The sequence below is a fragment of the Oryza brachyantha genome, chromosome 4, assembly GCF_000231095.2.
Source record: "Oryza brachyantha chromosome 4, ObraRS2, whole genome shotgun sequence".
Lineage (NCBI taxonomy): Eukaryota > Viridiplantae > Streptophyta > Magnoliopsida > Poales > Poaceae > Oryza > Oryza brachyantha.
In genome coordinates this window covers 12,935,272-12,952,299 of record NC_023166.2, presented here as the reverse complement: position 1 = coordinate 12,952,299, position 17,028 = coordinate 12,935,272, and the positions used below count along the sequence as shown (strand labels likewise).

The window sequence follows — 17,028 nt, the reverse complement described above, 5'->3', positions numbered from 1 at the left end:
AAGATATTAAGGTTTTTAGAAAATGGAATCAAGATATTAAGATGATCAAAAGCCCAATAGTTGGACTTATTTCATTCATTCATGTTTAAACGAGTGTTCTGTGTGGGCTGACGAGGTGCTGGATATAATCCAGTCACCCGTTTGTACTGAAAATTCTGTTTTCGGTTTATGAAGGCACGGGCTTTCTCAAAAAAAAAAAAAGAAATTCAACGCCCAGCCATCAAATTCTTTTTCAGGTAAGAAGCATCCGGCTGAGTCATCAAATCGATGACAAGCCCTAATTATGGATCAACCAAACTGACATCTGTCCTCCAGATGCAATGAACACCCCCAACTCACCCTGTCCTGATCCATGATTAGCTCCGGAGAACAGGCTTCACCGGCCAAAGGAAGAAGAAAAAATTGCAGAATGGACGTGTGTCTGCAGGATGTAATTCAAAGGTAGAATGCCAAGGTCTCTTTGTCCTGAATGCCTGGGAATCTCCTTCATTGTTCTTCATGAGCCTCTGAAAGAGACTGAAACCCACATGCTGCAACTACCCTAGCTTGGATTGAGATTCCCCGTCGCATGTGGCGACGATCTTGCCTGCTCTGCTCGTCTCATCTGGTCGATCCCGTGCGTGCGCGCGGTTGATGTTCAGACACATCGAGGATCCACAGGCCCATGTGATACATGTTCTTGAGTTCTTCAGAGAGGACGAGAGGTACAGAAGAAAAATTTGAGACTCAAGAGCATGATTGGCTAGGTAAAGTTGTTTGGTGTGGATCAGTGGATGGGTAGCTTTTTTTTTTTACCTGGTCCCAGTGCAGGATAACAAAGAGAACGTTGCTCACGCAGGTGGGACTGGTAGATTGTGCGTGTGGAGTCTCGTGCGTGTGTGGTCGTATGGACAGCAAAAGGTTCAGAAATGCAGCAGTATATGGTATCGTGCTGAAAACATGCAGGGAGTTTCAGAATTCAGACTTCAGCACAGATACTGAAATACACCGTGTTGTCAGGCAAAATTGGTGTGGCATCACTGTCTTGATTTAAAATATAAGTAATGAGCAATTGATTTGATTATTTTTCAGTATAGTGAACTGGTCCGACCAGATAAACGGTACCAATCACACCAGCCAACTTGACGGTTAGATCGGGGGTTTTCAAAACAGTTTCAGTTTTCGATTTGTGTTGTGTTTCTTGTTGAATTCTCGATGGATAAGAGCGCATATAATATATTGTCTGTGTGTTAATGTGAGTTAAGTTGAGAAATAACTTGTGCTCGGCGATATGTTTTTTTTTTGGTTTATCTGTGTATGTGTGGCTTGAGGCTTTGAGAGTATTGTCATTGATGGATTGAAACTAGGCTTGGAGAAAATCGAGATCCAAACAATCAAATATATCATGTGAGATACTAGGAACCATGCACATGGGTGAATTTTCCATATTACATGCGAAATAAGTTGTATTTGTATGGAATGACGAGTTAAATTTGAATATAGTTCAAGGTTAAAAAGTTTGAGTTTGTATTTGTAAGAGATAAGTTGTATACCTATGCGAGATGGATTCCTAAGGATTAGAAATGTTTCTTTTCCCTTTAAGATTTGTGGTTTTTGTGTAGTTATCTTTATGTGTAAATAGACAATCGGTCTAGGCCTTGATGCATCGCTTTTGAGAGTAAAATGTTAGGGTTTCAGTTTATATAGCGATTTTAGTCTAAAGTTAAAAAACAAGTGCTTTGTATTCACTTTTATAAACACCTCTCGACAAAATAAAGTTGATACTTCATAAGTTTTTCAGTTTTCTATGTTTCCGTTGATATTGTTTATCTCTGTTAGCAGGCGGACAAACCAGTAAGATGAAGGCAGCCAGACCGGTGCATTTACGGTGGTCGGAGCGACGATGTGCAGGCGGGTACACCGACAAAAGCAAGGCGTTCGGACCAAAGGCAAATGTACGGTCGGACCGGTGACACACCGACGAAAGCAAGGATACATTTTTATTTAATATAAGGATTTACTTTTTAAGTATTCCTACTATTTAATTTATTTTACTAGAGTTGATTTTTGTGTGTGTGGATTGTACGCTTGGGAGAAGAAATGAGCAATAAAATGAGTGGAGCAAAAAAAATCATGAAATGAGAAATATAAAAACGAAAACGAAAACGACTTGGATCATGGATGGGGGCCGAGGCGACAGGTACGCGTGGCACGGCTGCTTCCCACGTCTCTCTCCTGTATAATCCTCGATCCCGATCAACCACTCGCCAGCCATTTTTGGCGCCGAACGGAAGAAGAAAAAAAAATATCCGGCCGCTGCCATTCCCGCCACGTTCTTGCTACGCTACCCAGCCACCCATCCAATCCTCTCTCCACCCTTACTGCAGCAATCGCGCGGATTCTGCAGCAGCAGCAGCGGAAGGCGGCAACCGATCGAATCGAACCGAACCGAACGGTCCGCCATGACGGCCATGGTGGCGTCCACGGCGGCAACCTCCTCCTCCTTCTCCTACCACAAGGTGAGTGATCCGCACGCGATCTTGTTCATGCCGCCCTCGCCGTGCGTGGCGGCGGAAGCGCTGGCGCTGGGCGTCCGTTGCTAATTTGCTGCTCCTCGGTTTCCGTAGCCGCGATTCGCGGTGGAGTGCAGGAAGAAGGACCGGGACAGGGAGCGGGAGCGGGAGAAGGAGCACAAGTACCCCTTCAAGGTCGTCGAGATCACGCCGCCGCCGCGTTGCCTCGGCGTCCGCTGCTTCCCCACGGTACGTCCCCGCGATCCCCCTGCCTCTCTGCCCTTCCTTCTCCTCCTCAGCTCTGATGCGTTGCGCGCTCAGCCTCGTATATGATATATAGCACCATGGATTCGCTCGTTGACAGAAATACAAGGGCGAATGCTTGAAAATGCACTGGCCTGACCATCAAATCGATGCTTGAATTCGAGAAGTGAAAACGCTATCTGGAAGTGGCTAGTACCGATTTAGCTGTGAACATGCTCACGTGTGACAAATGGTCACAGGACATGGGTGTAGCATTGTTCCAGAATCCATTCTGCGCAGTTTCGGTTTCACTGCGTCATCGTGCGCTGCCATTCTGCCGATGTGCGAATTTGATCCTCGACATTCTTGGCAGCTTTGCAAAGATGTAAATTACGCAGTCTGATGGTCAGTTTGCGACATACTTTGACAAGCTACTGAAATGCTTCAAGCACCCGAGAACATAAAGAATTTCGGAATTGATCACTGTCCGACTGACCATGCTATTACTGTAACCCCAAAAATAGGTACATTTTTAATGGTAAAAAAATTATACAAGGTATTACTTATCCATGATTTGCTACCTACTACTTTTAGCTCAAAATGTTCAAAATAAGATAGAGAGGAAAAGAACCAGAATACCTGCCATTATTAATAAATCAGCATGGTGGACAATTAGATAATGGGTTGGTAAGGGGTATTAAAGTAACAAAGCGCTTTAATTTACGGATTGATGTGGGTAAACGAAGATAAGCAAAATTATTTTGGGACAAATGGTAGAAACTAAAAGTATTTTTTTTTAGGATGGAGGGAGTAACCTTTTTTTTTTCCCAATAATGGGTGGTACATAGCTTGCTGGGGCAGTACTTGTTTTATCCTATTCCAATCAATCCAGAAATTCTCTGTAGCAGCTCATGGCATCTGGCATCTTGAGCCAACCAGAAATTCTCTGAAGCAACAAATGTGTGGTTTTGTTTTGCTGAACACCTAGCTCTAAACCGTTGTAAATACAGTGCCGGTTCTAGTCTAGTATCAGAAATGGGGGAAAAAGAGAAACTCATAGCATCCTGCCAGGGGGTTTAATCCCTGAACCGCACTTTCAACTGGCTGATGTCCATACATCTTAATTATGCATAGAAACTTAATCTGGTATAACCGGGTAAGACAAAACAATAGAATTTAGTAAGATGGCATCGATCAAAGCATATGCCAAAGATAAACAAACCATCAAATGTGCACAGAAGTGCTGTCAGATTATCAATGTAGTACTGCTCTTTCCAGTCAAATATATAGCAGTAGAGATGAAGCAATGCTTCATGAGTTTCCAGCTGGGGGATTTCTTTTTGTCCTCTACAACTAACTAACCGTCGATTTTTGTCGATGTGGAATCTAATGCCGTCTTGTTGTGCGTTGCGTTGGTTTTGGTTTGGTTTCAGAACATCCACTGCGGCGAGAGCGTGACGATCGAAGGGCAGGCGTACACGGTGTCCGCGGTGACGCACCGGTACCAGCTGCGCAAGGGGCGGTACGAGCCCAGCGAGAAGCGCCTCGACGTCCTCTCCACCGGCAGATACCTCCTCAACCTATACCTCGACGGCCTCCTCGACAAGTCCTGATCCACTCATCGATCGATCAGTTGATTAACACCGTGTACCGCATATTTTACCAGCTGATCATCAGCTCAACAGCTTAAACATTGATCAACTTTTTTTTTTTGGGGGGGGGGGGGTTGCCATGGACGATGTTTGCGTATAACTACAGTATTAGTTTGTGAACTAACTGCTGAGTGCGTACAGGTAATGTTTTTCGTTGTCATCTCACCACTGCCACTGTGATCCCCAACACTTCTGATGGACCACGGATGCGCATGATCAGGATAAGTTTGTGTGATTCAAAATATATACTTTTTAAAATAATGTTAATGTACCATACCAGATATATATGATACAATCAATTAAAAAAATCAACATTACATATTATTAAAGGATGTTTTCCCTCCTTATAGAAGTTTTTTTTTCTTTTTTTTTCTCTTCGCCGCAGTTATTTTTCTTTTTTTACATGTATATATGCACAGTTGATTTAGGACTTTTTTTTTGGATAATCTCAGATCCACTTAGACCAAGATACACCACTAACTCTGGATTTATAGTTGGTAGCAAACAGAAAGCCAACCGAGTGCTCCTGCTATCCTGTGCTGCGATGAGGAATCGATCGCATTCGCACGCTTGGTGCCAGAAAATGCGACGGTGCTAATTACACGCGTGCTTCTCTTCATTCATGTCGCCACGTACTCTTTTGGGTGCTGTCGTGTTTGATCATGGTAAAGCTAGCTAGCCAGCTAGCCAAAGCCAAAAACGTATGGTTTTGAGAGTAAGATAAGCACGTAATAAAAGCGTATAAACTAACATGCAACCTTAAGCAGATTCCATGTGACTGGTCAGCTCAGCCAGCACATAGCAGTAGTCTATGTGACAACATCAAGATGCACACACGGCATTGCGCGCTGCGAGTGTGACCACTGTCCGCTGAAACCAGGTGGCGGTTTTGCTTACGGACAAAAAAAACAGAATAATTAACCTTTTTTTTCACTATTACTTTGGTCGTAACAGATTTATCACTGGATCCATATGTCATAGACACGTAAGGGTCCACATACCACAGACAGCGAGTGACAAATCAATTAACATAAGAGCAGGTATAATAGTAGACTATAAACCAGCTATAAATATATTTTAAGGTGATAAGATATGAGAGAGAAAATCAGATTTATAACCAGTTGCATCACAGACTTCAAGACATATGTGTATAACAGATGAGGTATATAACTATTATATAAATTGGCTATCAAGTTCGCTATAGATAATTCGTAGCTAGCAGTTAACTATACTTTTAAACTTGCTCTAACATTTTTAAAGAGGCAAAAAGTTAAATATAAAAAAAACCCGCAGATTAAAGCGGCTTTTTTTTTTGCTACCGAACGGACGGCCAGGATGCGTCCAAGGTGACGCGCCCCACTTGCGTTACGTTACGCGCGCCATCTGGGACGTCCGTCCACGCACGGCACCTCTGCCACGTGGGCCGAACACGACGAGGCCACCGTGACGTGGCCGCGCCTGACCCCCACGCCGCCTCCTCCCCGGCTCCCCGCACCGCCGTCCGTCCCACCACACACGCCCATCACCCCATGGCCCCAGAGCAACTGCCGGACCCCCGCTCGCTACGCGGCACCGACGCGTACACACCAGCCCAAGCATTCCATCACTGACAGGTGGACCCGAGGGTGTAGAAAAATGCTCATTCGAAGTACGCGTAGCGATTTCCACCGGAGTAGCCGACCTCCTCTGGCTCTCGGTGCTTGAGAAGTAAGAAAAGAGAAAATTATTGAGGGTGAAAAAAAATATTTCTAGATTAGCTTAAGCACCTGCGGTAAAAGTAATTAAATGGGGGTGCCATAAGTGTCAAGAGGAGACGGGAGCCCGATAAATAAAAAACTCTCTCCCCTTCTCTCCGTTCGCGTTTCCCCCCCTTACCTCGCCCGGCCTCCCGCGCGGCCGCACCGCTCGCCTGAGATCCGCGTCGGCGCTCGCCTCGCCGTCTCCACCACCGCCCCGCCTGCCTCCGATCTCCACAGAAGGTATCGCCGTGCCTGCTCCCGACTCACCGTGGGGATGGTATGGTCTTCACTTTGATGATTTTTTTTTTTGGTGGCGGTGATCTGATTGCGGTGCGGTGCGGTGTGGTGTGTGTTTGTTTGTTTGTGTGTGTGCGTGCGTGCGGTGTAGGGTGGACGGAGACCGCATAGGGGGGGAGATGGCGGCGGAGGATGGGGCGAGGTCGCCGACGAGGATGCTGGCGGAGGGACACCTGCGGGTGGCCACCGGCGGGGGCGCGCCGGCCGACGGCGGGATCGCCGTCCGTCACCTCCCACACCACCACGCATCTAAGAGAGGTGACTGACTTTTGATCCGTATGGGACCTTATGAATATCAATCTGTGTTTCTGTACCACTGAATTATGTCATGGTGTGAGATTCTCTTTGAGAATTCGGACCCTGCAGGTCTGGTTTCATTCTTTTCTTAGGGTTACTAGGGTTGTGGCCGCTAGAGGGTGATCTGGTGATGGCGGGTAGCAGAGATGAGGGGTGTGATTCGTGTTTGGGTATCTTGATGCTATGCATGGAAATGGATAGGATTGGCTGCTTGAGTGAATAAGAGTGTCGAACTGTCGATGCCTTTGATGTCCATGAAGTCGTGCTAGCAATAATTAGTAGATTGGTATTTCTTATGCTATTAATATGGTAGGCTCTGTACTGTAGTTTAGAATGGCGGGAAGAACAAGAGGCGTAGGAATGTCGGGAAGAGTAAAAGGCGTTCATTTGAACTATTGTTTGTTGTCGGTATGTCCACGACGATTTCTAGTCCAGGTTGTATTGTTCTTGTCTGTAACCACTGAAACCATAATTTCAATAAGGTAGAAAATCAAGTTCCGACAAAGTTGAAACGTCCAAAAAAGTCATTTACCGGTTTTTATTGGAAGCTAGTTCCTGCTTTCCTGTCTTTGTTTACACAATTGGTAACACATTTAATGGTTTCGATCTAGGTGACGCAAATAATGTCCTTGCACCTCATTTTTTGGTTGGTATTATAGTTATACAATTGGAATGACTTATGTTTGAGTTTAAAGCTGCCAAAGTTTCGGATAGTTTCAGTCACCTGTGATTGAAAACCTTATGGGTCCTACCCCCTTTTTAATTCATACTATTCATATGCATTTGTCGCTTTCGGTATAATATAACTATATAAGTATGCCACGAGTCCATGATTGGTTAGTATTAGTGTGTATATGTTTAGAAGGACTTATATTCAGTTTAAAGCTGCCAAAAGCGCAGGCTCTAAAACTCCAACCAAGCCCTCTTTTTTTTCTAATTTTTAGCAGAAATGATCATGTGCCATTTAATGAAAAAGTAAAACTATGTGCACCTGGTTTACACTGGGTTGGGTGGTGTGTAATTGCTATGATTATCTGTGGCCTATTGAATAACTAGTCTATTTCCTTAGTATAGTTGTTTATGAAGTTATTTATTATGTGACGATTCGTTTTAGTAGGGATCTGTTCTTGCTTTTGCATATTCTATATGTCACTGCTGTCGATTTTTCCTTCACTATTAAACACCTCTACCTTGGGAACCTGAACTGTGTCTATCTAAATTGCCAGCCAGTTATTAGTTGCTGCAGTATGAGTTGAGAATGATTTGAATTCTATTAAGGCTTAATATCAGCCTGTTGGGGCATGGTACTCTGGTGCTATGGGAGTTGTTTTTAATTGCTTAAGCATCTGCTGTGAAGGCTGTTAGTGCTGGACACAAAAGGAAATACTTCATAGACTTGATTGATGTTATGGACAGAATGAAGGAAATGAGAGTTCAGATTTTTTTTAAAGTTCCTATTGGTCTTTTACATATTTATTGGAAATCAATGCAGTAAATGCACTTATTCCAAATTATTTACTCTTTGAAAGGCATACATTATTCTTTTGCAGTATTCGTAGATATTAGGATACACCATCTGACTCTTATATTCTATATTGATATTGATATTTATATTTTGTCTGTACTGCTTTAGAAGGTGCTGGTGGGAAAAATGAGCAAGGCAATCTTGAAGGTGCAGATTCTGTACCATCTCAGGACTTAAACAAACTAGCTAATGGAAACAGTAAGGTTTGATCTCGCTCCTCCTATAATACTACCAATTTTTCTCCTTTGTTGGTATGATACTTATCAAGGTCTCACTGCCATTGCAGGTTCCTGCTACATTAGATGATTATAAAAGGCTTTTAGTTCCTGTAATTGAGGAGTATTTTAGTACAGGAGATGTGGAGCTGGCAGCTTCTGAGCTAAAGAGTCTGGGATCTGATCAGTTTCATAGTTACTTTGTCAAGAAGCTCATATCCATGGCAATGGATCGCCATGACAAAGAAAAAGAAATGGCTTCAATTCTGTTATCTGCCTTGTATGCTGATCTACTGAGCTCTTCCAAGATGAGTGAAGGTTTTATGTTGCTTCTTGAGTCAACGGAAGATCTAGCTGTTGACATACCAGATGCTATTGATGTATTAGCTGTTTTTGTTGCCCGTGCTGTTGTGGATGAAATACTGCCTCCTGTTTTTCTCACTCGAGCAAGAGCACTGCTTCCTGAATTTTCTAAAGGTATGGAAGTTCTGCAAGTTGCTGACAAGAGCTACTTGTCAGCCCCCCATCATGCTGAGCTAGTTGAGCGCAAGTGGGGTGGAAGCACATACTTTTCTGTGGAAGAGGCGAAAAAGAGAATCCAGGATATTTTGAGGGAATATGTTGAGAGTGGAGATACCGATGAAGCTTTTAGGTGCATAAGGGAGTTGGGCCTTCCATTCTTCCATCATGAGGTTGTGAAACGTGCTCTCACCCTTTCCATGGAGAATCTGTCATCTCAGCCACTAATCCTGAAGCTGTTGAAGGAGTCAACTGCAGGTTGTTTGATCAGTTCTAATCAAATGTCTAAGGGTTTTTGCCGGCTAGCTGAGAGTATCGATGATCTGAGTCTTGATATTCCTTCTGCCAAAACTCAATTTGATAAGCTGGTTCTCACTGCTACATCCGAAGGATGGCTTGATGCTTCATTCACTACATCTTCTTCCCCTAATGAAGATATGCGAAATGCAAGTGGCGAAAAGGTCAAGCATTTCAAAGAAGAATCTGGACACATAATTCAAGAGTATTTTCTCTCAGATGATGTCCCAGAACTAATTAGAAGTCTTCAAGAGCTTTCTGCCCCAGAGTACAACCCTATATTCCTCAAGAAGCTTATCACACTTGCCCTGGACAAGAAGAACAGGGAGAAGGAGATGGCTTCTGTCCTCCTTTCTTCACTCAGCTTGGAACTCTTCTCCACTGATGACATCATGAAGGGCTTCATAATGCTCCTGCAATCAGCAGAAGACACTGCCCTTGACATTGTGGATGCTCCCAGTGAACTTGCGCTCTTTCTTGCCAGGGCAGTTATTGATGAAGTTTTGATTCCACTGAATTTGGATGAGATCAGTAGCAGGCTACGGCCCAATAGCAGTGGTAGTCAAACTGTCCAGATGGCCCGTGCCCTTCTTTCTGCTCGTCATTCTGGTGAGAGGATACTGCGCTGCTGGGGCGGTGGCACTGGCTGGGCTGTAGAAGATGCAAAGGACAAGATCTCGAAGCTCCTTGAAGAATACAACACCGGCGGCGACTTGGGGGAGGCTTGCCAATGCATCCGTGACCTCGGAATGCCTTTCTTCAACCATGAAGTAGTGAAGAAAGCGCTGGTTATGGCAATGGAGAAGCAGAACGAAACAAGAATCTTGTCTCTGCTGCAGGAGTGCTTCGGGGAGGGGCTGATAACAATTAACCAGATGACGAAAGGCTTCGCTCGTGTCAAAGAAGGCCTTGATGATCTGATCCTCGATATCCCGAATGCACAGGAGAAGTTTGGAGCGTATGTGGATCTTGCAACTGAACGTGGGTGGCTGCTTGCATCCTTTGCATCCGTCCCATGATCTTACACCCCCCCCCCCCCGACGGTACCTGTTCCATGAGAGACTGTTGAACTTGATGAATCTTCTCTATGTACATCTCCACCCCTGCTGTCTTTAGCACCCATACGAAAAAAGTTTTCCTGTTCGTAGTGTACCTGATTCCGTTGTGTTACCGTATACCGGAGGATCATAGGTTGGCCGGGCTGGTACTTGTTGAGATAGTGTTCCATTGGTTGGTTTGGGATTTTATGCCTTGGGAGAGTTATGAATAACCATATCGTTTCAGGTTATGGCATGCCATGAACAATAGAGTTGTTCATGACCAGTGGAATTTTTGTATTTAGCTGCATCTTGTGGATGAGTCTGCACATCTTTGCTGCTTTAGTTTCTACACTTCTGTACCATCTGTTCATCTGCCACATCAATTTCGACTCTCCTGTAATCTGTACCGTCTGTTCATCTGCCATATACCCGTTCATGTATTATATTATCCTGCTTAGGCGGGATGCTATCAGAGATAGTGACATGCATTACCTCCCTTTAATGACGTTGAAATCGATGTCAGCATGCATGGACTGCTACAACAATTAGTAGTCGATTTGCTGGTATATCCATCAGCACTTTTGTTGGATGAAAGCTACACATCTGGAGGCTGGAGCAGATTATGTCAACATACATCACGGTACTCTCGTAGATAGGGGTGGACTGAAAAAATGGAAACCGGAAAACTGAACTAAATTAAACCGAACTAACGAAACCGAATTTTTCGATCATTAGTTCAATCACCGATTGGAACTAACGAAATGATTTTGATTAATTTAGTTATAGCTATCAGTTAGCTAAAATAACCAGTAATTCAAACTTCATCAAATTGTGCAACTCTGATGCTATGGTTGAAAATATACTATGGTTGATGTCATTCTTTATTGAACTATCGAAAAAAACATGAACGACGAGAGGTGTCGTCAATTTCCTTTTTAATTCCATTTTTTTTAACCTCGATCTGCCAAATTTGGTCACAACCAAATAACCGAACCTGAATTATTCAGTTCTGACTTTTCATAAACTAATTCCGATCTAAACTTTCTAATAACCAAAATTCATTGTAATCAAACTAACCAAACTAACTGATGTCCACCCCTACTAGTAGCAACCCTGCCAACACCCATATTGTATAGTTTAACTAAAACTATACATATAATAAAAAGGGTTTCGACTCTGTACAAATAATAAAAAAAAAGCCACAAAAGGACTAGACTTTGGACAAGATAACAAAGAGAGTTAATTTCACAACACTATATATAGTTAAGAGTGTGTTTCATACTACGGATTTCACACCAAAATTTATCACAAAACTACACTTAACGACATTGTATATATATCATCATTTTTATCATAAAAATATAATAACTTTAAAAACGATAGTGCTACATATGTAAACTATAAAATTTGTAATTATGTGATACACGTTTTTATATACGTAGTTTTGGGATAGTTTAGTTGAAATACGCATATTTTGTGAAGTTTACTTTAATAAAAAATATGGAACAACAAACATTAATGCAATAAAGTTATACTGTTAAAGTGAACGTCGTGCACCTCACGCCATCAGCAATTTTCAACACAAATTCTGCAAACTGCAAACTGCAAACTGCAAACACAAAGAACAAAAGGTTATAAACATGAGTACTATCCCCGTTACAAAATATAATTATTTCTAAATTATTTAGCATAGACTAAAAAATATTAAAAGATTTTTTACTTCCGTGGTTATTTTTTAAATTTTGAATTTGCTTTTTAAACATCTGGCTGGAAATCACGGGTATGATTGAAATTATAAAAATATTATACTATGACATAAAATTAAATTCTAAAAATTCATATTTGTAACTGAAATTTAAATTCTAGAAATATATACTTTCGAACGAGGGGGTGCACGACTAGCTTGGAGTTGGAGGCACGGGCGACTCGAGGATGAGCAGCCACCAGCACGCCAATGCGGCTGACGACTCGGGCCCACGGGGAAAACCGCTTTGCTGACGTGGACACTCGGCGTCTATATATACGAAGTGCTTCTCCTGTCCATCTCTCTCTCTCGGTCTCTCCGATTCCCACGAATCCCACCCCACAAGAAAAACCACAACCCCCAAATCCCAACCCTTCCAACAGCGTCGCTAAGATCAGATTAGCCAGGCAGATTGATCTGCTCATCTGCCTAGTCCCGCGTGATCGGACTCCACGCTGCCGAAATTCCATGTGTGATCCCAGCACCCTTGCCGTTCAGATTTTTTTTTCTTCTGTTTTTCATCCGCTGGGGTATTTTTCGCGTAGAATCTGTGGGATCAGTGAGGGGTTGGGGATCCGAGGAGAGGGCAGTGGTTGTTCGATCGTGTTGGTTCGATCTGTGTGTGTTGGAAACGAAGGAAGGATCTTTCGTTTGTTTAGGAAGGCAGGAAGCCCAATTAGTTTTCGGCAGTTGTTTCTTTGTTGGCTGGCTGGCTGGCTATGGAGTTTGGGGTTTTGGGTGGATTCAGGGGAACCTAAGACGATGGATGCCTTAGGAGATGAGATCCGATCGTGATCTAGGAATTGATTAGATCGATGGATAGCGTCCTCGCTCTTTGTGACTGCGGATCATCTCTATTCAATGTGTAGCTGATCTGCGATGATCAGTAACTGTGATGTGATCTATGATAACAACAATGTTGGGGTTTAGCCCCCTTAATACAGTTACCCTTATGTATAAGACTAATGATTTTCCGATGGTGTTAGTGTTGTGCGTTTTTTTTCCTAATGATCTGAGGATGGTAGTAGTTAGTGAAGGGTTTAGTAAGCTTCTCTTAAGCTTATTTTTTGAAATAAATTGTCTTAAGCTTAAGAGTGGCCTTATTTGGGGTTGTGGCTAATTTCATCAGCGTAATTTCTTAAATTGATTTGTTCGAAAAAATTTCTTAAATTGCCAGAATGAAAAGTCACTCATTGTAATGCTATGTACTTGTCTTGAACAAGCATGAGTTACATTACATATAAACCATATAATTCGGTTTCAAAAAGAACATATAAACCATATATTCAGTTGCTTCTTTGCATTTTATTTTACAGGCTACAATGAATTTGCTAGCTGTTTACTCTAGCCAAGAAAGCATTTTGACTGGTTGGTATGGATCCAATCGGCCGACTAATATCATGTGATTTCTCTTTTCTTTCCTTTTTCTTTTTGCAGCTCTAGTTAATTGGGCTCCCAACTTTGATCACACAAGGGCACTGATAGATCATGCAGTGCCCAATGGATGCAACAGCAAGCAAAGTCTCCAGGGTTATACAGTTCCACGACATTGGCAGTGAGGTCACCTCCGATTCTTCATCGACGCCACATCCAGCAGAGGAACGCTTGCAGCGCCGTTGCTTAAGAAATGAAGCTGCAGGGGAGTTCCCCCTTGCTGCAAACCCGTCTATCCTCCTCCATGTGTTCTCATCGTGCGACCTGGACCCCAAAGATCTTGCTGCTCTCGAGGCAAGTTGTACTGCCACATGCTTTTTAGTTTCTTAACTGGTGATGCTTATGACAATGGTGATATCCTCTGTCCTTTCAGGCCACTTGTAAGTTCTTCAGAAAACCTGCAAGTTTTTCACCAGACCTGTCACTGCCTCTTCCGGAGATTGCGGCATACGATATGTGTCAGAAAAGAGCAATGTTCAAGATGAAACAAGAAGAGAAGGAGTTGCTGAAGCAACGTTGCGGGGGTTCTTGGAAGAATGTCCTTAGATACATTTTGGTTGGTGAGAAGAACTACCGACGAGAGAAGTCTCAGGTGGTTGCTGGTCCAGGTCACAGCATTGTTGTCACAACAAATGGGGAGGTATACTCATTCGGGTCCAATTGCTCAGGGCAGCTTGGCCATGGGGATACAGAAGACAAATTCAAGCCATGCCTTATCAGGTATACATTGATTTCTGAAATTAATTAAAGCATCTACCAATGTAGCATGCTGTGAACTTAAAGCAAATGAGACATACTGTGTTGCTGTCATGTAGGTCTCTTCAAGGCATTAGAATCACACAAGTTGCGGTTGGGTCAAGGCGAACAATGCTCGTGAGCAACACAGGAAGTGTCTACATGTTTGGGCACGACATCTTTGGGGGCCTGGACATCTCTGGGACAGCTGATGTGAATTACACTAGCACTCCTAAGCTGGTGGAATCACTGAAGGGTATCTTTGTAGTGCAAGCCTCTATAGGAGGCTACTTCTCTGCAGTTCTGTCCAGGGAAGGGCGGGTTTATACCTTCTCCTGGGGTCGGGCTGAGAGGCTTGGCCATAGCTCAGATCTTATTGATGTGGAACCGCGTATCATATCTGGACAGCCGCTTGATGATGTTCTTGTCGTCCAGATTGCTGCGGGCAATTGCTACCTCCTTATGTTGGCCTACCACCCAACTGGGATGTAAGTATATTTGCTCCTTTGCCCACTAGCTGCTCTTGTTGCCACTCCCAAGAGCAGTTTTATTTACTAGACTTGATTTGAAAAAAAAATCCATGGCCATGATTAATGACATTTTGTGAGAAAAATATGATATTTAATATAAGTAAAAATGCAGGTCAGTGTACTCTGTGGGCTGTGGTTTAGGAGGCAAGCTTGGGCATGGAAACAAGAACAATGAGGGCATTCCACAGATGATTGGTCATTTTCAGGCATTCAACATATGCCCCATGTCGATTTCAGCTGGAGCTTGGCATGCTGCAGTCCTGAGCTGTGATGGGCGTGTGTTCACCTGGGGATGGGGTAACAATGGCTGCTTGGGGCATGGAGGTGAAGAATTCTTTACCCTCCCCACGGCAGTGGAAGGCTTGAGTAATGTGAAGGCTGTCCATGTTTCAGCTGGCGAGTACACCACCTTCGTCGTCGCAGACAATGGTGACGTCTACTCCTTTGGATTGGGAGAATCATTCAATCTGGGCTTTCAGGTTTGATCACTTTTTGGAATACGCTTTCCTTTGATCACTGAACATAGTTTGGTAAAACTTGTAACGACAGTCATCTTTTAAGATTATTTACTTTCTTCGTTGTTGGTTTCAGGAGAGTGCTGCAGTGGAATATGAAGAATCTTTATCTTTCCTGACCCCCAAGTTCGTCGCTTCACTTGTCAACCTGAACGAGAAGTTTGTTCAGATTAGTCCAAGCAACACCTGGGATTGGCTTAACGAGGGAATGTCTCACACAATTGCCCTAACTGAATCTGGTAAGCTTTACACCTTTGGGGGAGGCATCAAGGGGCAGCTTGGATTCAAGCTTGCCGAGGACGAAGACACGATGGCAACCCCGGTCTGTGTTTCCATTGATGATCCACTCTAGTTCAATCACCTTCCGGTTTAACCATTTTGCGTGGTAAGTTATGAAGGGGAAGAAGACCAAAAGAAACATTTCATTTAGAATGTGAATATTAGGAAACATATGGTTTACTCTGTAGTCAGGTCTCTGCTTTCTAGGTTCGTGGTAGATTCTCTTCTGAACAGTGGACACTGAAGAGATGGACACTTTTGGTTGGTTTTGCTTGATCGGTTCACTTAGCTAGTCTGAATTGTTTCTCATTTGAATGGAGATCATGAGTTCGGCATGTGCTGTACAATGTCTTGAGACGCTTTGTGGAGAAATTAGTAACACAACCAGCAACATATTTGGGCCTTACAATAGGAATTCATAGGATGTAGATAGAGAAGTGTTGGGTCCAACTGATCTTTTTATTAGCCATCCTCTAGTTTTTTTTCCCAACCCCGCTTTAAATAGAAGATCAGAAAAATCAAACCTCATTTTGCTCATAAAATTTCATAAATTTTACTATATCGGACTCAAAATGCAAGTATTTTATGTTGTTTAACATGATTTAAGTTAAGAAGAAAAAACTATAGCACCTATCAATCTGCATGGGCCGGCCTATCATTTATACCCTTCGACCTCCTTTTACCTTGGAGCTTTGGACCATCCGTTCGATGGAATCTGGGTAGTGGTGGTAACGAGCCTAAACTTTTTGCCAATAAAATTTAAGTGTTGGGTATAAAATGGGTTCAAAAAATTGTACAGAATTTTGAACTAAAATCTTTATTAAAAGATTAAATAGTATTATGAAAAAAACCAAAGGCTTTGGTCCATCATCCCTCCTACTTATGGGCCAAGGGTGAAGGTTCTTTAGGGGTCTGCGAGACTGCGAGGCCGTGTGCAAACTGTTAATAACATGTAGCTATATGTGTATTCATGATTAAGGTTCAAGAAGAATATGAACCATCATTTTATCATTTCTATTGAAATTGATTTGGAACAAACTAAGCATTCCATGCGTGATAAAATAACAGACACAATTATTTGCACAAAAAATACAAAACATTCCCAAGCTTCTAGCTTTGCTATAACAAACAGCTATACTGCTAAGTCACTAACTGAAAAATACGTAGAGTGAATTTCTAAACCTAATCTTCAATTAACAACATTAAAAGCTCAGAATATCAGTAAGGCCCCATTCGGCTCACCATGTAAGTTACCTAGATTCTCTCGTTTTCACGTACACATTTTTTAAATTGTTAAACGGTGTATTTTTTAAAAATTTTCTATAGAAAAATTACTTGGAAAAATAATATTAATCTATTTTATATTTCTTATAATTAATAATTAATTAATTATGTCCTAATCTATTACTACATTTTCTATGCTAGGTAACTAACCCTTATCTACCTCACCGTCGACCGCGGCGTATGACCAAATA

The 17,028-nt window shown here is 42.7% G+C and overlaps 3 protein-coding genes across 3 annotated transcripts; all 3 read left to right on the top strand.

Moving 5' to 3' along the window:
• The first annotated feature begins 2,236 nt into the window (after nucleotides 1–2,236).
• On the top strand, nucleotides 2,237–4,682 carry LOC102703482. Its single transcript, XM_006652363.3, has 3 exons — nucleotides 2,237–2,498; nucleotides 2,607–2,741; nucleotides 4,169–4,682. Exons 1-3 carry the CDS (start codon nucleotides 2,442–2,444, stop codon nucleotides 4,346–4,348), a joined length of 372 nt encoding a protein of 123 aa, XP_006652426.1. The 5' UTR covers nucleotides 2,237–2,441; the 3' UTR covers nucleotides 4,349–4,682.
• Nucleotides 4,683–6,191: 1,509 nt separating this feature from the next.
• On the top strand, nucleotides 6,192–10,754 carry LOC102711428 (MA3 DOMAIN-CONTAINING TRANSLATION REGULATORY FACTOR 1-like). Its single transcript, XM_040523289.1, has 4 exons — nucleotides 6,192–6,366; nucleotides 6,515–6,681; nucleotides 8,354–8,448; nucleotides 8,532–10,754. Exons 2-4 carry the CDS (start codon nucleotides 6,543–6,545, stop codon nucleotides 10,293–10,295), a joined length of 1,998 nt encoding a protein of 665 aa, XP_040379223.1. The 5' UTR covers nucleotides 6,192–6,366; nucleotides 6,515–6,542; the 3' UTR covers nucleotides 10,296–10,754.
• Nucleotides 10,755–12,382: 1,628 nt separating this feature from the next.
• Nucleotides 12,383–15,872, top strand: LOC102711152 (E3 ubiquitin-protein ligase HERC2-like). Its single transcript, XM_006653471.2, has 6 exons — nucleotides 12,383–12,530; nucleotides 13,498–13,788; nucleotides 13,868–14,214; nucleotides 14,310–14,717; nucleotides 14,872–15,238; nucleotides 15,351–15,872. The coding sequence occupies exons 2-6, from the start codon at nucleotides 13,549–13,551 to the stop codon at nucleotides 15,624–15,626; spliced, it is 1,638 nt and encodes a 545-aa protein (XP_006653534.2). The 5' UTR covers nucleotides 12,383–12,530; nucleotides 13,498–13,548; the 3' UTR covers nucleotides 15,627–15,872.
• Nucleotides 15,873–17,028: the final 1,156 nt, after the last annotated feature.

What these genes read in the sequence shown, in the direction of transcription:
- LOC102703482 (XM_006652363.3), top strand. Translation starts at nt 2,442, where the DNA reads ATGACGGCCATGGTGGCGTCCACGGCGGCAACCTCCTCCTCCTTCTCC. An exon ending in CCTCCTTCTCCTACCACAAG is followed by an intron (nt 2,499 to 2,606) that starts GTGAGTGATCCG and finishes CGGTTTCCGTAG; the next exon opens with CCGCGATTCGCGGTGGAGTG. An exon ending in GCGTCCGCTGCTTCCCCACG is followed by an intron (nt 2,742 to 4,168) that starts GTACGTCCCCGC and finishes GTTTGGTTTCAG; the next exon opens with AACATCCACTGCGGCGAGAG.
- LOC102711428 (XM_040523289.1), top strand. Translation starts at nt 6,543, where the DNA reads ATGGCGGCGGAGGATGGGGCGAGGTCGCCGACGAGGATGCTGGCGGAG. An exon ending in CCACCACGCATCTAAGAGAG is followed by an intron (nt 6,682 to 8,353) that starts GTGACTGACTTT and finishes GTACTGCTTTAG; the next exon opens with AAGGTGCTGGTGGGAAAAAT. An exon ending in TAGCTAATGGAAACAGTAAG is followed by an intron (nt 8,449 to 8,531) that starts GTTTGATCTCGC and finishes CTGCCATTGCAG; the next exon opens with GTTCCTGCTACATTAGATGA.
- LOC102711152 (XM_006653471.2), top strand. Translation starts at nt 13,549, where the DNA reads ATGCAGTGCCCAATGGATGCAACAGCAAGCAAAGTCTCCAGGGTTATA. An exon ending in AAGATCTTGCTGCTCTCGAG is followed by an intron (nt 13,789 to 13,867) that starts GCAAGTTGTACT and finishes CTGTCCTTTCAG; the next exon opens with GCCACTTGTAAGTTCTTCAG. An exon ending in GCCTACCACCCAACTGGGAT is followed by an intron (nt 14,718 to 14,871) that starts GTAAGTATATTT and finishes GTAAAAATGCAG; the next exon opens with GTCAGTGTACTCTGTGGGCT.